Source organism: Sus scrofa, chromosome 8 (genome assembly GCF_054392235.1).
Source record: "Sus scrofa isolate SSC_HxYL_T2T_F1_AM1 chromosome 8, Sscrofa_HxYL_maternal_Yorkshire_Landrace_v2.0, whole genome shotgun sequence".
Taxonomy (NCBI): Eukaryota; Metazoa; Chordata; class Mammalia; order Artiodactyla; family Suidae; genus Sus; species Sus scrofa.
The window spans coordinates 118,386,272-118,410,172 of record NC_139390.1 but is presented as its reverse complement, the minus strand read 5'-3'; the positions used below and the strand labels follow the sequence as shown (position 1 = coordinate 118,410,172).

The window sequence follows — 23,901 nt, the reverse complement described above, 5'->3', positions numbered from 1 at the left end:
AAGGTGAGCTCCAGTCCTTCTACTCTGCTATCTTAATCCTGTCTCTAAATGATCTCTCTACATTTATCTTTTGACATTGTTTAAACAACTGCCAGAAAAAATTTCAGAAGTAAAGTTGTTGAGTAAAAGGTGTACTTTTTACATTTTGCAAAATATTTCCAATTTGCTACCCAAGGAGTTTGCTCCATAATGTGGCTCTGTGAAAGTTATATGACAATGCTGTCTTCTTATACCTTTGCTAACTATGTATTATCAATCTCTTTCATCTTGAAAAATTTAAATAGGTTAAATGTTTTTTTTACTTTACTTTTTATAGAGCCAAAATTTTTGAGTAGGCTTCAAGGAGTTCCCATTGTGGCACAGTGGAAGAGAATGCAACCAGTATCCATGAGGATGCAGGTTCAGCCCCTGGCCTTGCTCAGTGGGTTAGGGATCCAATGTTGCTGTGAGCTGTGGTGTAGGTTGCAGATGCGGCTCAGATCCCATGTTGCTGTGTCTGTGATGCAAGCTGGCTGCTATAGCTTCAATTTGACCCCTAGCCTGGGAACTTCCATATGCTGCAGTGTGGCCCTAAAAAGCAAAAGCAAAAGAAACTTTTTTTGTTTTGTTTTGTTTTTGTTTTTGTATTTTTGCCTTTTCTAGGGCCGCTCCCACGGCATATGGAGTTCCCAGGCTAGGGGTCTAATCAGAGCTATAGCCGCCGGCCTACGCCAGAGCCACAGCAACACCAGATGCTCATGGCAACGCCTGGTCTTTAACCCACTGAGCAAGGCCAGGGATCAAACCTGCAACCTCATGGTTCCTAGTCGGATTCATTAACCACTGAGCCACGACGGGAACTCCAGAAACTTTTCTTTGAGTAGATTTAGGTTTGTAACAAAATTGGGAGGAAGGTACAGAGATTTCCCTGCCCCCACTCATGCATTTCCTCCCCTATTATTAACCTTACTCACTTTTTATTTTTTTACCAACAAGGCATCTACACTGACACATCATAACCACATGAAGTCCATAATGTACTTTAGGGTTCACTGTTGGTATTGTGCATTCTATTGGTTTTGACAAATGTATAATGTCATACATTCATCATTATAGTATCATAGAGAGTATTTTCACTGCCCTAAAAATCCTCTGAGCTCTACCTATTCATGTCTCTCTTTCCTGACTCCACCCCCCCCACTATTGTCAACCACTGACCTTTTTATTGTCTTCATAGTATTAAAAATTAAACTTCGGCATTTTAAAAATTTTAACAGTTTGAGCAAAAGTCAATTTCAATCAGGCAGCATACACTCTAGTAGATAGAAAGGAGCTCTCAGGTATTGTACAAAATGATATATTTTTATGGCAGGAGACAGTGGGAACAAGGAAGTCATGCCAGGCAAAAAAGCAGGTTGATTATTGCAAGGTGACTTTCCTTTACAGGATAGCACGAGTCTGTCAGGCAGATTACCTAGTAAGTGCTGATCAGGCAATGCCTGACATATTGGTTTAAGATTTCATTTCTAGGAGAGTTGAAACTAAGTTAAGTCTTGGTTTGGTGAAGTGGGGCATAAGTGCACAGGGACTTCATTTTCGGCCTGCTGTCTTCTCTGTTTTAAACAATAGTCTTCATAATTTTTCCTTTCCAGAGTGTCATAATATTGGACTCATACAAAACGTGGCCTTTTTCAGATTGGCTTCTTTCACCTAGCAATGTGCATTTCAGGTTCCTCCATGTCTCTTCATAGCTTGATAGCTCATTTCTGTACTGCTTATTCATCCATTCATCTACTGAAAGACTTGGTTGCTTCTAGGTTTTGGCAATTATGAATAAAGCTGCTATAAACATCTGTATGAGATTTTTCTATGAACATAAATTTTCAACTCCTTCAGGTAAGTAAATACCAAGAAGCATGAGTGCTGGATCATATGATAATAGTAGGTTTCACCAAACTGTCTTCCAGAGTAGTTGTACCACTTTGCACACATACCAGCAATGAATGAGAGTTCCTATTGGCCCACAATCTCAGCAGCATTTAGTGTCGTCAGTGTTCAAGATTTTGGCCATTCTAGTAGATGAGTAGTGGTATCTCATAGTTAGTTTAATTTGCATTTCACTGATGACATATGATGTGAAGCATCTTTTCACATGCTTATTTGTCATCTATGTACTTTCTTTGGCAAGGTATCTGATAGTCTTTGACCCATTTTCCAATTGGGTTGTTTGTTTGTTTCCTGAGGATCAATCATTTGAGGACCTAAATAGAACAAAAAGGTGGAAGAAGGGCAAATCTGCTCTATGCTTGATCTGGGACATTCATTTTCTCCAGCCCTTGAACGTCGATGCTCCTCATTCTTTGGACTCAGTCTTTGGACTTGGATCCAGATTTACACCATCATCTGCTCCTTATTCCATCCAGGCTTTCGAACTTAGCCTGGGACTTACACCATCTGCTATGTTGGTTCCCCTCAGACTCAGATTAAATTACACTATCGGCTTTCCTTGTTTTCCAGCTTGCAGATGGCAAATCGTGGGACTTGCCTCCATAATTGTGTAAGCCAATTTCTATAATAAATCTCCTTTTATATGTCTATATATATATATCTTATTGATTCTGTTTCTCTGGAGACTCTTGACTAATATACATAGGTTATGGAGGTCATTTCCTAAGATTGACCTTTGCTCAGAAGAAAGGAATTACTAAATTTCACCCCTCTTGAGCTTAAATAGTTTTGACTCCATTTGTAAAGATATATTTAAAAAATCAATTTCTGCCTCTTCATAGCTAGGAAACTCTTAGAGAGGTACTTACTTTTCCCCTGGTACTTATTTACTTCCCTTTCCAGGCTCCTCAGAACAGTGCTACTAGCTGAGAAACAAAGCTTAGGAATATTCTCATCAGTTCCACGGCCTGTTGTCAGAGGACTGCTCTAATTTGGTCTCTGGCTCTAGTTCATAGCCTCCTGACATGCTTGGATCTGGATCCAGTTGGGACTCTGACTTTGATTCCTTATAGACCATTGCTCCTACTCAGGCCCTGAATGGAGATTCCTCAGTCTGCCTTTCAACCTTCTCCTTCTAGCCAAGGAGACATTTCTGAAAATATGCTACAGATGTGAATATTTTCTCCAAGTTCCTGCAGCTCACCTGAGCTACTGACTCAGTCTGCCTTCCCAGCATTGCTTCTCTAGGGCTCTCTTGTCTTCTTTCTACTTGGAACCCACCTTTCTATCCCACCTTTAATCCCAAGCTCTGCTGGGGCTAGCTCAAGCTGTTTTACATTGAAGTCTATTTTTTTCTGATATGCATATGGATATACCTCCTTTCTTTTGGCTGCCATTTGCTTGGAATATCATCTTCCATTCCTTCATTTTGAGCTTATATTTTTCTTCAGAGCTGAGATGCATCTTCTGGAGGCAGCTTATAATTGGGTCTTTTTGTTTTTTTAATTCATCTAGCATCTGTGTCCTTTTATTGGTGAATTCAAACCATTTATATTTAGATTCATTATTGACACATGAGGCCTTAGTAATGCCTTTTTATCTTTTGTTTTCTGGTTGCTCTATATCTCCATTGTTTCTTTTTCCTTATGTTTTTGTTGGCCATTTTATTTGTTTTAATTTAATTTTATTTTTCTTTTTAAGGCCACATCTGTGACATATGGAAGTCCTGGGCTAGGGGTCAAACGAGCTGCAGCTGCAGGCCCACACCACAGCCACTGCAACACTGGATCCGAGTCGTATCTTCAACCTTCACAGTTTGTGGCAACAAAAGATCCTTAACCCACTGAGTGAGGCCAGAGATCGAACCTGCATCCTCACGAGCACTATGCCAGTTCTTAATCTGCTGAGCCACAATGGGAATTCCTTGTTTGCTATTTTAGTTTGGTAGTTTTCTATGATGTTTTGATGTGTTCCTCAGTTTTCTCTTTTTTTAAGTCTTTGCTCTAGATTTATATTTTGTGGTTACCATAAAGTTTGTATAAAATATCTCAGATAAAATAGGTCTTTTTCTGCTGATGGCCTCTTATCTTTGTTTATCCCATTCTGTCCTTTTCCTTTTACCCTTTTATGTTTTTGTTATCTCAAATTATCCCTTTTTATGTTGTGAGTGTGTTACTAAATTGAAGTAGCTATGGTTATTTTTACTGCTTTTTTTCTTTAACCTTTATAATTGTTTAATAACCTATATCAATATAGATTTGCATTTTTATGATTCTGTCTATTTAATCACCTTACTCAAAGTCTTGTGTGGTTTTGCCTTTTTGTTTCAGGTAGAAGTGCTCCTTTCAACATTTCTTGTAAGGCAGGTCTGGTGGTGACAAACTCCCTCAGGTTTCCTTTGGGAAAGCCTTATATCTCCTTCATATCTGAAGGACAACTTTGTTGGGCAGAGTATTCTTGGCTGACAGGTTTTAATCTTTCAATATTTTGAGTATGTCATTCCATGCCCTCCTGGCCTGTAGAGCTTCTGCTGAGAAAGATGTTAATAGCCTAAAGGGGGTTCTTTGGTAGGCTTTTTCCCCCTGGCTTCCTTTAAATTTTTTTCTTTTTCATTGACTTTTGACAGTTTTATTATAATTCGTCTTGGAGAAGGTCTTTTTTGCATTGAAATAATTATGTGTCCTCTTAGCTTCATAGAATTATATATCTAGTTTCTTTCCCAGGTTTGGGAAGTTCTCACCTACTATTTCTTCAAATAAATTCTCTGGTCCCTTCTCTCTTTTCCTTCTGGGATACTCATTACCCTAATGCTGCCCTTCCTAAAAGAGGTCGATAGCCCTCACAGAATTTCTTTATTTTTTTCCTATCTTTGAGCTCACTAATGCTTTCTACAATATAGTCTGCTCTATTTCCAATGCTTTCTAATGCATTCTTTTTTTTTTTTTTTTTGCTATTTTAGGGCCACACCAGCAGCATATGGAAGTTCCCAGGCTAGGGGCCAAATCAGAGCTGTAGCTGCTGCCCTACACCACAGCCACAGCAACTCCGGATCTGAGCCGCATCTGTGACCTACACCAGAGCTCACAGCAATGCTGGATCCTTAACCCACTGAGCGAGGCCAGGGATCGAACCTGCATCCTCATGGATCCTAGTTGGGTTCTTTAACCACTGAGCCAGAAGGGAACTCCTCTAATGCATTCTTAATCTCATTTATTGAGTTCTTCAGCTCCAGAATTTCTGTTTGGGTCTTTTTTTAGAGTTTTGATCTCTTTGGTAAGAGATCAAAGAAATATCTTTTATTCATTAATTTTATTCTTGAGTTCATTGAATTGCCTTTCCAATTTCTCTTGTAGCTCCTTGAGTTTCTTCATAATAGTTATTTTGAATTCTCTATCAGATTGCTATTGCTGTGATTTTAAGTTTGGTTTCTGAAGAATTGTTATTATCTTTTTGTGACACTATGTTACTATGTCTTATTTGTGACACTCTGGGTTTTCATGGTGCTTGATGAATTGTTCCTCTGCTGGCGTACCTGAAGTAGCAAACACCTCTCTTCCTTTGGTAAAGCTTTTTTAACTTGATTCTAACAATTCAACGGATTGATAGAGACCTTTTGTTTGTTTGTTTTTCAGTAGGTGGCACTACAGCACAAAGTTTTGGTTTCTTTTACCTGCGCTGTCTTCGGCTATATTTAAGAATAGGCACTTTCTACTCTCTACTGCCTCTACGAGAGGTGTCACCCTATGCCCTCCTTATTGTTGCTTGTGCCTCCATGGTGGCTGGTGCTTTGCTGCTGCTGGTGTCATTGCTGTTGCTGGCATTGGCACCTAGGGCACTAGGATGGCAGGTGCTTCCACTATGTCTATGTTTGCCTGGGTTCTGGGTACTGCTGCCATGTGGGATGGGGAAAATCGGGGTCACAAGATTGGGGTTATGACTAGTGTTGCTGAGTTTGCCATAATTGTTGGGGGGCAGAGTCACAGGTACCTCTGTGGCTGGAGGGAGCAGGGTCACAGGCCCTGCTGCTGTTGCCCAGTTCCCTGTGGCTATGGGTGCCACTGTGGTAGGGAGGCTGGAGTCATGTGTGCTGCCTCCCCTGCTGCTACTGGACTGCAAGATCAGCCAGCTCATTGGCTGCAACAGGGGTGGGGGCATGGGAGCCAGAATCTCAGGCACCACTTCTACTGTTTCTCTGGTACTGCCTCCTCTGTGTTCCAGTCCACCCATCTTTAAATGGAGAGATGTGTGGGGCTATTCAGCATCCTAGGGAGTTAAGCAGAGACATCTTTATTGGGTTAGGGATGTTTTACTGGTTGTAGATTAAATGGGATAGACAGAGGGAACATCTCATGTTGCCATGATGATGCTGATGTCACTATCCAGAACTTGGTATTTTATGTTGTCCAATTTATCATTCTTTTCTTTTTTCAGCTCTGAGTTTTGTAAGATACTTTAAAAGCATTTTCCTTACTTAAAATCATAAGAAGATCATTTGGCATTTTCTTCTAGTGTTTTTACACTTTTCTATCATCATTTTTACACTGTTTTGTGATAACCTCTAAATGAATCTCCCTGCCTCCAGCTTTAAGACCCTTTTAACACTGTACCACAATTATCTTTAAAATGCAAGTTGGACCCTGTTACTTTTCTGCTCAAATTAGTTCATGGTTTCCATAACCCACGGATAAAAGTCAGCTTCTTAACATGGCACACACGGTGATCATGATGTAACCATTATTTCTTTTTTCCAGTAGACTCTTCCAAAGATTCTTCTGTTCTCTCTCACTTCCACGACTATTCATATGATGTTCCTACTGTCTGACAGCTTTAGCTTAGTCACTTCAAACTCCATCTCCTTGGAAAACCCTTATTAATCCACCACTGACCTGCTCAGCTATTGCCCTTCCTGAATACTCCCCTGATCTCTACCCAAGATAAATCTTTCCTTTCCCAGATCGAGCATCTTATATGCATCTCTACAGTATGTTTATCATGTTATGGCATTGGCTAACTTACTTGTCTTTTTCATTGCTGCTGCTTATGCCTCTGGTGACACTAGAAGTAGCAAGGCAATAGCAACCCCCGTGGCACAAGCCTTGTTTTATTCATGTCTGCATTTGCAGTATATACACAGATTTTAGAACACAGCAACGACTCAACAATGGAATGCTGGAATGAAATGAAGTTGCTTGCTTTGAGGCAATATTATTCAAGGGAGAATCAGGAATCACTTGTGTTCAAATGACCCGGGGTGTTTATTTAAAAAATGGAAGTTATTGGACTCACCCCAGATATACCAAATCAGTCGCTAGGGATGAGGCGTGGGAATCCTCATGTTTACTAAGCTCCATATGTGATTCTTATTTACTCTAAAGTTTGAAAATCGTTGTTATTACTTAGTCCTACAAATGCCTTTTAAACAGGACATGTGAAAATGGAGGACAACTTGGAGAAGAAAAGTACTATTAACATTAGGATGAGGGGGAAGGTAAACACATTTATGGTAGATGCATAAAATGCAGTATTATGCAACTATTGGAATTCATGAGCCTGAGATTCTCTTATAAAAGTTCTTTAAGAGCTAGTGTTAATTTTTTTTAAAAGAGCAAAGGCAGGACCCTGTGGCTACGAATATGCTCAGAAAACCTTCTGGAAGTTTACAAAGACAACTGCTAATAATGCTTATCTTTAGGGAGTGAGTGGAGTAGCTCAGCAATTGTAAGTTTGTATCATTATCAGTACTCTTCTCTCTATACTCTTTGAACTTTTTCATGTACCTGTTTTACTTTTGTAATAATATTATTTAAACTTAAAATCTTTCTTGGGTGATTCACATATTAAAGTAATAAATTACTTTTCTCTATCTAATTTGAAAATGTCATAGAATATCATTGAATTTTTTCTATTTTTAAACTTTGCAAACAAGTAATTCAGTGAAAGAAGCTCAAACTCTGAAAATCAAAGTCCTTATTTTTTTTTTTAATATTGAGGTGAAATTCATATAACATAAAACTAACCATTTTAAAGTGAACAATTCAGTGGCATTTAGTGCATTCACTATGTTGTGCAATTCCATCTCTACACAGTTTTGAAAAAATTTTCAGTGCAGTTTCTGGCAGCCAACAATCAGTGTTCTGTCTCTATGGATTTACTTCTGGATATTTCATATTAATGGAATCACACAACATGTGACATTTTATGTCTAGCTTCTTTTACTTAGCATAATGCTTTTCAGGTTCATCCATATTGTAGCATGCATCAGCATTTCATGCCTTTTTATGGATGAATAATATTTCATTGTATGCATTTAAGATCTGGTCTTCAGTTAGTTATTGGCTTCAGAGGAGTAAGTCTCTCTGAGCCTCACTTTCCTGAACTCTAAAATAAGAATTTCAATGCCTGCATTAAAGTTGTGTCTATAAAGTAAGAAAATGCATATGAAAATTCCTGCTACACAATCAGGCCAATCAGAAGGTGGCAGACCCAGACCTAGACCAACCAATGGAATGGAGCTGGAGGGAAGGGTTGCAGGTTGTAGAAAGAACTTTGGCAGAAAGAGAGGACAAGGGTCTGAGGGTGGATGTCTAGGCAAATTGGCAGTATCAGAGAAGCTTGGTAGAGAGGAATACAATGTCTTGTGCATGGCTGGAACATAGGCTTAGGGCATCTAGAAATCTCTTAATTCAGAGATTGCCACAAGGAAACAGAGAGGACAGTTCCCTAAGGGCCAATGGTGAACTTGTCAACTCAGTGGAGGACAGTCAGGAGCTGTCATCCAAGTAGGAACTCTGCCTCTAGGGAAGCAGACATGGAGTAGGTTACCAGATGTGAGGGAACAAAGCAGATCTCAGCAGTTAGAAAGAGGGTACCAAGTCAGTCTGGCTTAAAGATTCACTAGGGTTGTGCTAGTGTTTACTTCTCATCCATGGGCAAAATCTCAAAGATTCTCTCTTTGGGAAGGGCAGTGGAGCTCTGGGGGTGAGGCAGGACACCTCTATGAGTGGCATTTTGTGCACAGGCTCAAGTGGGATGCCATGGCTCTTTCATTTCTTCTTCATAACTCTGTATGTTATATAAATCATGTTTTCTTAACATCATAATAGTCAGTTCAATCAGTCAAGAGTAGGTCAGTAAAACTGGTTATTGGAAAAACAAACTCATTTAAAGATTTTTTTCATTATTCTGCTATCATTTTATAAATACAATCATAGAATAATAAAAAGCCTTATAATTCCTTTAGATTATTTAATGGCTTATGCAATTTACCAAGAGTAATTATCTCCACCAACCCTCTGAAATCCACAAACTTAACATCAGAAGAGGAAGCTGTTGGATGATGGGGAGGCACTGCCTTAGTCTCATGTTAAGTTTAGTAGCTCCTTCGCTTCCAGGAATTACTCTTCTGTTGCTGGATGGTATGTTTGCAATGGAATTTGCTGATACAGGACATCTTTGCTTTTACGGACCTTTGCTTATAACAGTTAATAACATCCTGTGCCTTCCTCCTCATTCAAATGTCAGGACTGTTTGGGGACTCTCAAACAGAAGGCCTCTAAGACCCTCTTTATTAATCATACTCTGTGCTCTCTAAGAGATGAAGTAAGCCTTCTATGTTCACCAACCTTGTGACCACAGCCAGGACCCTTTGTCCTATCATTGCTATTTCTCATTCAATCATATTGTGCTTAATCAGCTGTCTGGAGTTAGATTAGCATATGCTGCATGTGTACAGTTAAATTAGAGATAGTCAAACTACAGTTCCTCTGTTACCTCACAAGCTTGGCTTCTTTTAGCTCTAATCAGAAAACTACTTTTTTTTTTTTGTCTAGGGCCACACCCACGGCATATGGAGGGTCCTAGGCCAGGGGTCTAATCTGAGCTGTAGCCTCCAGCCTACACCACAGCCACAGCAATGCCAGATCCAAGCCATGTCGGCGACCTACACCACAGCTCACGGCAACACTAGATCCTTAACCCACTGAGTGAGGCCAGGTATCGAACCCGCAACATCATGGTTCCTAGTCAGATTCATTAACCACTGAGCCACGATGGGAACTCCTCAGTTAACTACTTCTTTTTTTGTTTGTTTGTTTTATTTTTTATTTTTTTATTTTTATTTATTTATTTATTTATTTATTTGTCTTTTTGCTATTTCTTTGGGCCGCTCCCGCAGCATATGGAGGTTCCCAGGCTAGGGATCAAATCGGAGCTGTAGCCACCGGCTTATGCCAGAGCCACAGCAACTCGGGATCCGAGCCGCGTCTGCAACCTACACCACAGCTCATGGCAACGCTGGATCGTTAACCCACTGAGCAAGGGCAGGGACCGAACCCGCAACCTCATGGTTCCTAGTCAGATTCGTTAACCACTGCGCCACGACGGGAACTCCGTACTTCTTAAACCTGCTTATTCTCGGAGGCCCCCATATTCTTACAGGTTGAATTTAATAATGACTGTAACTGCCATTAAACTAAACACCTACTGTGTGCTTGACATGTCAATCACATAGCTATCTCTTACTGATGGCTCCCTATGTGCCAGTCATTGTTCTAAATACTTTACATATATTATCTCATTTAATCCTCCCAACAACTCTATGCATAGATACTAGTACTATTTCCATATTAAAGATGATAAAACTGAGGCCCAGGGATGTTAAGCAACTTGCCCAAACTTATATGCCTCATAAATATTAAAGCTAGACTGGAATCCCTGGGGTCTAGTTTCTGAAGTTGCACTCTTAATTGCTACTCTATATTGTTTTACTTTACAAACATATTTCTAACTAATACGTACTAAGCGAGCCAGAAAATACTGCTAGTGCTAGGATAATAGCAACTGGAACCTTAAAAAATTCCTGTCCTCATGGAACTTTCATTCTAATTGAAACAGATAATAGCAAATACAAATAAGTAAAATATAAGACATGTTAGCGAGTGATAACTGCTAAGAGGAAAAACCAAGGCAAAAGAAGTACTGAGGGGAGGGCTGAAATCTTAGACAGTATATCAAAGAGAGGTCTGACTAAGAGAGTGACATTTGATTAAAAGCCACGTGGATATCTGGAGAAGCACACCCCAGGCAAGAGCAGAGTTGTGCCAAGGTCCCCGAGGTAGGAATAAGAGAGGAAAAAGAAAAAAAGTCACAAAAGAAAAAATCTGAATATCTAATAAATGTTTTCAATATGTTGAATTTAATAATAATAATTTTAGGGTAAAATCATATTTGTAAATACTCTCCTTTACTTTAAAAGAATAAGGTTTGCCTATATATATATTTCAAATAAATTTTCGAAGAAAATTATTAAACAAAAAAACAAAAATTGTTAAATAAAAACAGAAAATAGTTGAGCAATAATACAGTATGACGAAATCTTAAGAGGTAAAAAATAGTATCTAACGAAACTAAACTAGTGTGGTCAAACATGTATAGAAAAATCTGGGAGTTCCTGTTGTGGCTCAGAAGGTTTTCTCTGTGAGGATGGGGGTTCGATCCTTGGCCTTGATTATTGGTTTAAGGATCCAGCATTGCTGCAGGCTGTGGTGTAGGTTGCAGATGCAGCTCAGATCCAGTGTTGCTGTGACTGTGATGTAGGCCACAGCTGTACCTCCAATTCATTCCCTAGCCTGGAAATTTCTACATGCCCCAGGTGTAGCTGTAATAAGAAAAAAAGAAAGATTTGGGGGAATATGCTATTAGTGGTATTATCTCTGGGAAGAGGATGGGAATCAGAGGTTGGTCAAGAAAGCACATTTAGGAGTTCCCATCATGGCTCAGTAAAAACGAATCTGACTGGCATCCATGAGGACCCTGGTTTGATCCCTGGCTTTGCTCAGTGGGTTAAGGATCTGGCATTGCTGTAAGCTGTGGTTTAGGTCACAGACATGGCTCGGATATGACGTTGCTGTGGCTGTGGTATAGGCCAGTGGCTACAGCTCTGATTTGACCTCCATATGCCGTGGGTGTGGACCTAAAAAGCAAAAAAAATATATATATATATATATATGTATATATATAAAATTAATAAACTCAAAAGCAATACTGCTCACTGTAAGGGAAAAAAAGCAAGCAAAACTTATAGAACCGAATTAAATAGCAAGTGAAAGTTTCCCCATCTAAAAAACTCTAGCCATAACCACCATAAAAACTTTGTATATTTTCTTCTAAAGATGTTTGTGCATATATATATATAAACTATTTTTTGTTTAAAAAATAGGATTATGTTCTATTAGCTCCTGATATTTTAACGTGTCATATATGACCCTTTTATTTTCTTTTTTCTTTTTTTTCTTATGGTCACCTACACCATAGGGAAATTCCCTGGCTAGGGGTCAAATTGGAGCTGCACCCAACTAACAGCAATGCCGGATCCTTAACCCACTGAGCAAGGCCAGGGATTGAACCCGCATCCTCATGTACACTACTGCTGAGCCACAACAGGAACTCCTATGACACCCTTAAAAAAATGCATTTAACAAATGTTTATTGAATACACATGCAGCATCTGGTACTGTTTTAGGATTAGACACTGTTTTAGGCATATAGACCAAACTTTTCCTATTTGTAAAACTGTACAGTGTTCTATTGATTGGATTCACTACTGTTTAATATTTAACCGACACCCGATTAATAGAAATTGAAGTTGTTTCTGGTGTTATATATACTAGACTTTGCTGGGATGAACTTCCATGTTCAGAACTTGGACAAACATCTTTGCAGACTTGTTTAATTATTTTCCTAGAATAAAGTGCTCACAGTGGGATTGGTGGATTGAAGGGAATGCACAATAAAATGTTGCCACATACTTCCAGACTGCCTCCAGAAAACCTGTATGACCAAGGTGTGAGATTTCTCAACTCCAAATGCCCTTGACAATATGAAATCTCATGTATCCTCTAAGTTTTTGGCGATATGATATATAGAAAATATACCTAAGTTGTCTTAATTTGCATGTCATTAGTGATAAATATGGTTGAGATTATTTTAAGATTTATTAACCATTTATATAATTTGGGGAGTTGCTTGTTCATGTCCTTTGTTTTCAATTGGAACATTCATCTTTTTCTTATTAAAGTATTCTAAAGTTATTAGCATGATGCCAAATATTTTCAAACTTCTGTCCACTGAGGTTTTGTTAGAGCTCACTTTAAAAACATACATGGCCGATGGCTGGCAGGGCTAAGTGACTGCACAACAAATTAGTGGAAGGACTACAAATGAATCTAAGGGACCCGATTCCCAGCATAGGTTTTTTTCCACTTCGTCTCCAACACATTAAAATCAGATTTTAAAATATTAACATGCAGTTACTGTTTTACTGGCTTATGAGAGTAAAAGGTAAATAACGTTATTTATCAATATTTTAGGATGTTTCTCATGAACCCCTTAATAGCCACAAATTCTTGGCTAAGTCTTGCTAAGTTCTCTAAATTCCAATATCTTAGATATTGCAGAGTTTTGAGTCAGAATTCTTTGAGTTACAAGCAATAGAGAACTAACATAAATTAGTTTAAGGCAAACAGAAGCATTCTTGGAAAGGGGATGTCACCCCCTGGGCATGAGGGCTGGCGTGAGATGGGGGTTTAGGCCTTGAACACTAACAGCCCTTCATCGCCCACCAGGACTTTCTCCTGCTGCAGATCAGTCCCTCAGCCTGGAGATGCAAATGGAAGCCAGCACCTCCTGAGCTTCATGCTCCTTGATTTTGATTACTGAGGAGGGGCCTACCCATAACTTCTTTAGTTTTGAGTTTTTAAGTGGCAGAGAATGAATATAATTGAGTCAGCTCTGTCTGGTTGTTCACTGCTTGACCTTAAGAATACAGCAGCACCCATTTAAGCTGTGAACTCAGAGTAGGGGAGGGCATTTCCCAGAACAAGCAGGGGAGGCATTTACTTGCCACTATCTCAGTCTAGGTGGACTTACATGCTAATCTTTCCATTCCCACCTCTTTTATTTTTCTATGTCAAACCTGTTCATCTAGTCCAGGGACAGTAAAAGCTGACTGTTTAGTAAGGGCTGTCTCATGGACTAGGATGAGAAAGGTTCTGAGACCTCAGGGGATGAGAGTGCTCTAACTGGTTTGTTACACCTGCCAAAAATGTGAGGTAGGGAAGGGTACCGTTTGCCTTGGGTAACTCCTGTACCTATTCAAGCTCTTTATGTTATAAATCTAATCAAAGGTTTAAAAAAAATGAGGTGCTTCATTTTCTTCCCCAGTAGGATTGTTGACAGTCAGATGTGGTACTGAGAACTAAAACTTCCTGTCCCTCACCACATCAGTGTTAGTCTGCAAACAGTGAAAAAAATGAGAGAAGGGTTGGGCATGATAGAGGCTGTATCCAGGTGACTTTGAGTATGCTACTGTAGTTATCTTGCAAGGACTGAAACTCAGAAAATTAAACTGCACAAGATCCCACACACATTAATTCTTCCTTATGTTGCTTCCAAACTTTTATTCAGACCCTCCATGACAGACACTGTGCTAGGCTCTAGAAATACCAAAGAGAAAAAGAAATAGCTCCTATCCTTAAGAAGCTCTTTGTTTAATTGTGATGCAATCTAAGTAGATCAAAGCATTTTAACTGGTCAAATAGAGTGACTTGTTTATAGCAGCTTGGGTGGTGATTCAGAGCAGAGGAGGGCAGTTAGAGCTACAGACAGGCAGCTGAAGAAGGGTTTCTCGGAGGGCTGATATCTGAGCAGTTTTGAAAGAAGAAGATGACGATGCAAGAGATTGTGAAGGAGAATGAAAGGTCATCCAAAAGAATTGAGAAGGAACACATTTAAGTGGGTGGCAGCAAACATGTAGGGAGGAGTCAATTTTTCAGTAAGGTTGAAGTGAGAGCGTATACAGAGGTGTGGCAGGAGTAAGATTAGAGAGACAGGCAAGGGGAAAGCATCCAGGGGCTTCCAATGCTACACCAGAGTTTGAGCTGTATCCTAGAAACTCTGTAGAGCCTTACAGGATTTTCCAGATTTGTAATTTAGAAATAGCTCTGGAACTCTAGAGGATTTGAATGAACTGAATAGGTGGAAACTGTGGGCAGGGACACCACTTCAGAGATTCTTGCTGGAATATAGCCAAGGTAAAAAATCATAAAGTCTTAACTAGAAAAGGAAAGTTCAGAGCAGGTTTGATTAATATTAAGCAGGCAGGGACTTCCTATATCGGCTCATCGGAAACAAATCTGACTAGCATCCATGAGGATGCAGGTTCGATCCCTGGCCTCGCTCAGCGGGTTAAGGATCTGGTGTTGCCATGAGCTGTGGTATAGGTTGCAGACTCGGCTCAGATCTGGCGTTGCTGTGGCTGTGACATAGGCCAGTGGCTACAGCTCCGATTCGACCCATATTCTGGGAACCTCCATATGCCCCAAGTGCGGCCCTAAAAAGCAGGCAGCATCCTCAGGACAAAGTACAACTGGATAGAGGTAGGAGTGAGGAAAAGGGAACCAACTAGGTTCTCTCATGCTTCTGACTTGGACAACTGGGACAAAGTTGATGCCTAGTCCCAAGACGGAAAATACAGGAAGAGATGCTTGATTGATGGCCCAGTACAAATTAGGCCTGACTTTAGAAGAATTTTTAATCTAACTAAAGGGTTAAAGCCTACAAAAGTTGCTGATAAGCCTACATTGATGATGCAATTCTATTATTTTAATTATCTAAATTTGCATTTGTTGGAGTTCCCTGGTGGGTCAGCAGGTTAAGGATCCAGCATGGCCAAAAAAACTGCATTTCTGTAGGTGTTTAAATATTCCAAATTCTTAATAAACACTTCATCATTCCAGTGATTGGTAATTACTGGAAAGTTACTGGAAAGATCTATCAGAATGGATTGTTCACCCTTAGGTACTGCTTTCCCAGGTGGCAGGTTACAGAAGATCATTAAAGAGTCCTGATAATCATTAACTAATAATTTGGAGTTGAAGTTTCCATTTTTTTTATGGATAATTTTATTTTTATTTTTTACAGAATAAAATACATACATTTAAACACAATTACATTCACACAGATTATTATATCATGGATCTTAAGAAACAGATTAAGTGACTCCCACTGGAGAAGTGGAATGGAAAATATGCTGAGACAAATAGGAAATTTATTCTATACTTTATCCCATTTTTATGGTTTTCATCTTTACTACTTAGTTTTATCTATTACATTTCAATTTTTCTTTAAAAATTAGCATTATATTAAAATTGTTGTATTATGCAACTAAAATTTTAAAGAAGAAACCCTTATATACCATTAAATATTTTATATAGCATAATAAAAAGAATGACTTAACTGGTAAGAATAACAAAACTAATACACCCTCTGAAAATAAGTAAAATATAAAATGCATAAATTGGTTAAAAAACAATGTAACTATATAAGTATGTCCTCACAATTTGTTACATCTTATTGATTCCTCAATATAGGCATTACACCATTCTAGGTGATGTGATAAACAAGACATTATAGACCTTACATTGTACCATGGAGAGAAATGGTTATTAATAATACAATTGTAGAAGTGTATTATTTAATTGTACAGTCACATTGTTTAATTATAATTATCATAAGTTCTTTGATGGAGAGGAAATCAGAATCAGATGTAAGACTTCAGCATTCCAAGAATGATGTCAAATGACCCCCTTCATGGTGGATTATGCACTTATTTACTATGAGATATATTTCTTCTCCAGAGATTCCTTGTTTGTGCACCAATTATAGATTTTTGGTGTGCAGTTATTCTGAAGTTTTGATGTAAGAGTCTATATGTAAATATGAGATTGTTTTAAGTTGTTGTTCTCTTAATTGCAAGTTCATCTCCGGTGTCCAGCATTTGTACCCACCTCTTCTCATGATTTCTGATTTTGATGGTATAATTGTGCATGGATGATTTCGTATCTTTACTGTATATATACCTTTACTGGTGAGCCTTGTCATTTGTGGAATTTTTGTTTCCTGTTGCTGTCTTTTCTTTCCTGCCTAGAGAAGTCCTTTAGTATTTGTTGTAAGGCTGGTTTAATGTTGCTGAATTCTCTCAGCTTTTGCTTATCTGAGAAGGCTTTGATTTCTCCTTCAAATCTGAATGAGAGCCTTGCTGGGTAGAGTATTCTTGGTTGGAGGTTTTTTCCTTTCATCACGTTAAGTATAACATGCCACTCCCATCTGGCCTGCAGAGTTTCTGCTGAAAAATCTGCCAATAACCTTATTGGGGTTCCCTTGTATGTTACTTGTTTCTTTTCCCTAGCTGCTTTCAAGATTTTCTCTTTGTCTTTAATTTTGGTCAGTTTGATTAAGATGTGTCTTGGTGTATTCCTCCTTGGGTTTATTTTATATGGTACTCGTTGTGCTTGCTGGATTTGAGTGAGTGGTTCCTTTCCCATGTTAGGGAAATTTTCAGCTATTATCTCTTGGAATATTTTTTCTGTCCCCTTCTCTCTCTCTTCTCCTTCTGGCACCCCTATAATACGGATGTTGGTGCATTTAACATTGTCCCAGAGTTCTCTGAGACTCTCTTCATTTGTTTTCAATCTTTTTTCTCTTTTCTGTTCTGCATCCGTAATTTCTTCTAATCTGTCCTCCACCCCGCTTATTCGTTCTTCTGCCTCCTGTATTCTGCTGTTAGCTGTTTCTAGTGAATTTTTTATTTCAGTTATTTTATTTTGCATCTCTTCTTGTTTAAGTTTTATATCTTGTATCTCTTTGGTCAGTGTTTGCTGTAAGTTATCCATCTTTGCCTCCAGTTTATTTCCAATGTCTTGCATCATCTTCAGCATTGACAGTCTAAAGTCTTTTTCCTGGAGGCTGAGAATCTCCTTGTCGCTTAGCTGTTTTTCTGAGGTTTTTCCTTTCTCCCTCATCTGAGTTATAGTTCTCTGTCTTTTCATTTTTATAGGTTTTTGGTGTGGTGACCTTTTTATAGATAATAGAGCTGTAGCCGCTCTTATTTCTGGTGTCTGCCCCCCTTGTGGCTGAAGTTGGTATGGGAGCTTGGTGTAGGCTTCCTGATAGGAGGGGCTGATGCCCGCCCACTGGTAGGTGGAGCCGATTCTAATCCCTCTGGTGGATGGGGCTTAGTCTCTGGATGGGATTAGGGGCAGCTGTGTGCCTGAGGGGTCTTTAGGTAGCCTGTTTACTGAGGGGTGGGGCTGTGATCCCACCTGGATTGTTGTTTGCCCTGGGGCTTCTCAGCTGCTGACTGATGGGTGGGGCCAGATTTTCCCAAAATGGCCACCTCCAGAGAAAGGAAGCTGCTGAATATTCCTGAGAGCTTTGCCTTCAATGTCCTTCCCTCACAACAGGACACATTCACCCCTGTTTTACCAGGATGTCCTCCAAGAACTGCAGTCAGGTTTGACCCAGGTTCCTATGGAGACTTTGATTTTCCTTGGGACCCAGTGCACGTGAAAGTCTGTGTGCACCTTTTAAGAATGGGGTCTCCGTTTCCCCCAGTCCTGTGGAGCTCCTGCACACAAGCCCTGCTGGCCTTCAATGCCAGATGCTCCAGGGGCTCTTTCTCCCAGTGCCAGATCCCAGCATGTGAGGGTTTGATGTGGGGCTCGGAACTCTCACTCCTGTAGGTGAGTCTCTGTGAGCCAGTTAGTTTTCAGTCTGTGGAGCTTCCCACCCAGGAGGTATGGGATTGTTTATACCACGAAATCATCCCTCCTACCTCTTGATGTGGTGTTCTCTTTTTCTTCTGGAGTAGGGTATGGGTTTATGGTCCATTTGGGTGGAGATTGCTCAGTCTTTAGTTGTGAATTTTGTTGTTTTTAGGAGAGAAGTTGAGCTCCAGTCCTTCTATTCCGCCATCTTAATCCCCTAAAGTCGAAGTTTCCAATTTTGAATATTAAAAGGCAATGATCCTGATTAACTGTAAGAGATCACTTCTTATCAGATGATTGCAATAACTTAACACTGAATTTTTCAGCTTAAAAAGAAAAGGATTTACATATTTATTTGCCTTGTGCTGGTTTCAGTGTGACTATCTAAAAAGAATGAAAGTATCGGATTCCCAGTGCAGCTTCAGAACCTATGTAATAAAGCTCCTTCTTCCAATAACAGAGCTGTTACCTCAATTGATAAAGAACTCCAATGAGAGGAGCCTGTCCTCCCTAAGCTAGAGACAGACAGGCAGCATCTTCCAGGATCTGTACTCCCTATTCTTCTCTGCCTGATATGCTGACTTTTAAAAGATAAAATTCTGTTGTGCTGCATTTTAGCTGAGGATCTAGACTTGGGGATAAGCAGAGTGAATAGTGAAGGGTCTGTGTGCTCTACCATGTGGCATATTTCTTTGGCCAAGAGTGTCATCTGCTTCCCAAGCTCTGTCTTCCTTCTTTGCCTTAGAGCAGACTGTATTTGGGACAGCCATGTACCAAGCAAAATGACAGCACTTCCAAACTTCCCTTGCAATATGGGTGGGCAATCAGTGAGCTGTGTGAGGAAAGGAATTGCAGAGCATTTTCTGGAAAGCTCTTAAAGGGGTCTGATTCAGCTGGGAGGAACTCCTTTTAACCTAATAAAAAACTGCCCTAGTTTTAAAGCCACTATCGTTAGGTCACATTGCAATAGCAAGAAGCAATTCCTAACTGGTAAAATCACATTAAGGATTAAAAAGAGCAGGATTCAGTCATTTAAACTGTGCTTCAATACTTGTCTGAATCCTGAAGCAAATCCTCACAGTATCTTTATGCAATTCAACAGGGTAAATTCTGCTATTCAAATCTGAAACATGAGTTAGAAGGGTCCCACAGTGTGTGTCTTGCATAAGTTCCTATAGGTAAGGAATAGAAATTGTTGCCAAGGGAGTTCCTGTCGCAGTTCAGTGGTAATGAACCTGACTAGTATCCATGAGGATGTGGGTTCGATCCCTGGCCTTTCTCAGTGGGTTAAGGATCTGGCGTTGCTGTGAGTTGTGGTGTAGGTCACAGATGGCTTGGATCTGACATTGCCATGGCATAGGCCAACAGCTACAGCTCTGATTTGATCCCTAGCCAGGGAACTTCCATATGCCTCGGGTGTGGTCCTGAAAGAAAAGAAGAAAAGAAAAGAAAAGAAAAGAAGAGAAAAGAAAAGAAAAGAAAAGAAAAGAAAAGAAAAGAAAAGAAAAGAAAAGAAAAGAAAAGAAAAGAAAAAAAGAAATCCTTGCCAAGGTGAAACCTAGGTCCTGTGGTATCAGCTTTTTGTTTTTTCACCAGATCTTTCAGTAACTAAAAGTAATTAAAGTGTCTTCTGATAAAGCCAGTTTATCTAATAGATTATTGCTTTGTAATTATCATAGCAATCAACTTGTGTTGCAATGAACCTATGAGGGAAGGCAGAATGGAGAAGTAGCTAAGAATGGGTTTGGAAATCCCAGCTCAGTCACTAACTAACTGTAGGACCTTTGGTCAGGCATTTAAAAAAAAACTTCGGTTCCCTCATCTAAAAGTGAAAATGATGATAGCAACTGACCCAAAGCGATCATTCTTATAAAGGTTCATTGAGGTAATAGATGTTCAGTACTTGGCATTGAACTTGGAATATAATGACTAGTTAATGTTAGTTAGCTATTATTATTTTATGGCCTCCAGAAACTAATGTTTTAGTTATAATTAGGTTCAACAACAGGTAACAGAAAGCCCTCTAATATTCTCTTAGACAAGATAAAGATTTCATTCTGTCCAACATCAAAGTCCAGAGTTTTGTTATCCAATTCTTCCTCCAATTTAAATGTCATCTCTACTTTGTGCTTCACTTAGCCAAGCCTTTATTTCTTCATAGTATATTTTTAAGTAACTTAAGGAATTGTGACTTTAAAGGCCAATGTCCAAGTATGTCAGCAATTAGGATAATATGATTAGAGGCAGGGAGAAATCAGTAATCTATATATGGCATCACAATTGAGGTGAGAGGTGAAGTTTCTGGAGTTTGAAACCAGAGAGGATCCTGTCTGTCAGAAAGAGTCTCTAGAGAGAAAAGTAGAAAATTATTACTTGAAGAAACCATTATTAAGAGGGTGGGAAGATGAGAAGAAATAGCAAAAGAGTAAAAGAATGAAAAGTATATACTCAATCCAAATGGCTTATTTCCAGACACATTTTAGGAATACATGCAGATGCAATAAACCCAAGTCCTCAGGAAAACAAGACGGAAAGGAAGAACTTTAGATTTAGTATGACAGTAACCTGGGGTGAGATAAAGCCAAGAAATAGGATGGTGGGGACTATGCGTTTGTTTGTAGCAGATAATGGACAGGGCCCTGGCTCTTGGTTTCAGTAAGTAGTGGTTTCACAGGCACTTATTGCTTTATTAATAATAACTCTTTTAGAAAGCTGGATACCAGAAAAGATATAAACTCTAACAGATCAATTATTATAGAAGGAAGAGCTTCCAAAACAGGGAAAAGATCACAGTTATAAAATGAACAGAAAAGATAAACTCTTAAAAATCAGTTTAACAAGAAATATGATTTTTAGGGTCCAGGAGATTGAAGTTTACAGGGTTGTTTTAGAAACAGTGCCATTTTTCCAGGCTCTGCCTCCTCATCTATAAATAGGAGAACCAAGTTAAACATTTTGAGGATCTCTTTCATCCTTAACATGTCATGTCTATAGAACTTTCTCTGTTCAACGTCTTCAATGAACTTGACTGTGGCATGAGAATTTCCATGACCTTTCATTGCCTCCTGTAAGTATTTGGGTAATTGTCTTGAACATGAAAAACAAAAAACATTGTTTTAAAAACCTTTTATTTTACTTTTAAGTTTTTTGTTTGTTTTTGTTTGGTTGGGGGGGGGGGTGTTGGCCACACCTGTGGCATGCAGAAGATCCTGGGCCAGGGATCTAACCTACACCACAGCAGTAACAATGCCAGATCCTTAAACACTAGGCCACCAGTGAACTCCTAAAACCTTTTTAAAACAAGAAGAGTTGTTTGTCAGCATCCTTGGATTTATTTTATTTGGGGGAAATAAAAGACTGAGTGCCTGGAACTTGAGATTTCTCCTAATGGCTAGTCTGATTTGTGGTGCTACATTCCTTCTGGCTTTATATGAATATATTTCTGAAATTATAATGAAAGATGATTGCTGTATTTTAGAGATAAAAATACATTTAGATCAAAAGAACTATGTTTAAACTTTTGCTTTGTTGGTTAGCATCTATTTGAACTCACTTAAATCAGTTAACTGCCAAACAGCAGAGTCCTAGTCTATAAAGTGAGATAATAATTTAATCTCTTCAAGGTTTGTGTGAAAACTGAAAGAAATAATATGATATCCCTTTTTATTTTATTTTTCTGTCTTTTTGCCTTTTCTAGGGGTGCACCTGAGGCATATGGAGGTCCCCAGGCTAGGGGTCCACTTGGAGCTGTAGCCGCTGGCCTACACCACAGCAACAGTAATGCGGGGTCCAAGCTGCATCTGCAACCTACACCACAGCTCAACGGCAATGCTGGATCCTTAACCCACTGAGAAAGGCCAGGGATCAAACCCGCAACCTCATGGTTCCTAGTCGGATTCGTTGACCACTGAGCCATGACGGGAACTCCTGACATCCCTTTTTAAAACGTAAAGTGCTTGTTGGCCATCTGTATATCTTCTTTGGAGAAATGTCTACTCAGGTCTTTTGCCCATTTTTCTTTCCATTGACTGATTGGTTTTTTTGCTGTTGAGTTGTATAAGTTGCTTATATATTCTAGAGATTAAGCCCTTGTCAGTTGCATCATTTGAAACTATTTTCTCCCATTCTGTAAGTTGTCTTTTTGTTTTCTTTTTGGTTTCCTTTGCTGTGCAAAAGCTTTTCAGTTTGATGAGGTCCCATGGGTTTATTTTTGCTCTAATTTCTATTGCTTTGGGAGACTGACTTGAGAAAATATTCATAATGTTGATGTAATGCTCAACATCGCTGATTATAAGAGAAATGCAAATCAAAACTACCATGAGATACCACCTCACACCAGTCAGAATGGCCATCATTAATAAGTCCACAAATAACAAGTGCTGGAGGGGCTGTGGAGAAAAGGGAACCCTCCTGCACTGTTGGGAATGTAAACTGGTACAGCCACTATGGAGAACAGTTTGGAGATACCTTAGAAATCTATACATAGAACTTCCATATGACCCCACAGTCCCACTCTTGGGCATCTATCCGGACAAAACTCTACTTAAAAGAGACACATGCACCCGCATGTTCATTGCAGCCCTATTCACAATAGCCAGGACATGGAAACAACCCAAATGTCCATCGACAGATGATTGGATTCGGAAGAAGTGGTATATATACACAATGGAATACTACTCAGCCATCAAAAGAATGACATAATGCCATTTGCAGCAACATGGATGGAACTAGAGAATCTCATACTGAGTGAAATGAGCCAGAAAGACAAAGACAAATACCATATGATATCACTTATAACTGGAATCTAATATCCAGCACAAATGAACATCTCCTCAGAAAAGAAAATCATGGACTTGGAGAAGAGACTTGTGGTTGCCTGATGGGAGGGGGAGGGAGTGGGAGGGATCGGGAGCTTGGGCTTATCAGACACAACTTAGAATAGATTTACAAGGAGATCCTGCTGAATAGCATTGAGAACTATGTCTAGATACTCATGTTGCAACAGAAGAAAGGGTGGGGGAAAAACTGTAATTGTAATGTATACATGTAAGGATAACCTGACCCCCTTGCTGTACAGTGGGAAAATAAAAAAAAAAAAAAAAAAAAAAAAGTAAAGTGCTGCGTTCCAGTGGCGGCGCATCGGAAATGAATCCGACTGGGAATCATGAGGTTGCTGCCAGCTGTAGTGTAGGTTGCAGATGGGCTCGGCTCTGGCGTTGCTGTGGCTGTGGCATAGGCCAGCAGCTGTAGGTCCGATTAGACCCCTAGCCTGGGAAGTTCCATATGTCTCGGGTGCAGCCCTAAAAAGACAAAAGACTAAATAAATAAATAAATAAATAAAATGTAAAGTGCTATGCTATGTAAACTGTTTCAC

At 39.4% G+C, this 23,901-nt stretch overlaps 2 protein-coding genes across 27 annotated transcripts in view; both read right to left on the bottom strand.

Moving 5' to 3' along the window:
* The window catches only part of CASP6 (caspase 6), a 1,021,045-nt gene that overhangs the window by 604,932 nt on the left and 392,212 nt on the right, over positions 1–23,901 (bottom strand). The gene's annotated exons all lie outside the window — the stretch shown is intronic.
* Positions 1–23,901, bottom strand: part of ELOVL6 (ELOVL fatty acid elongase 6) — a 465,493-nt gene that overhangs the window by 257,520 nt on the left and 184,072 nt on the right. For 6 of the 26 annotated variants that reach the window (XM_084973195.1, XM_084973197.1, XM_084973192.1 and 3 more), the window contains exon 4: positions 15,867–18,796. The exons of the other annotated variants lie outside the window; for them this stretch is intronic. In XM_084973195.1, coding sequence (XP_084829321.1) covers positions 16,860–17,810 — 951 coding nt within the window. In that variant the 5' untranslated portion in view covers positions 17,811–18,796 and the 3' untranslated portion in view covers positions 15,867–16,859. Of the gene's footprint in view, positions 1–15,866; positions 18,797–23,901 lie in introns of those variants that run through there. 26 annotated transcript variants of the gene reach the window in all.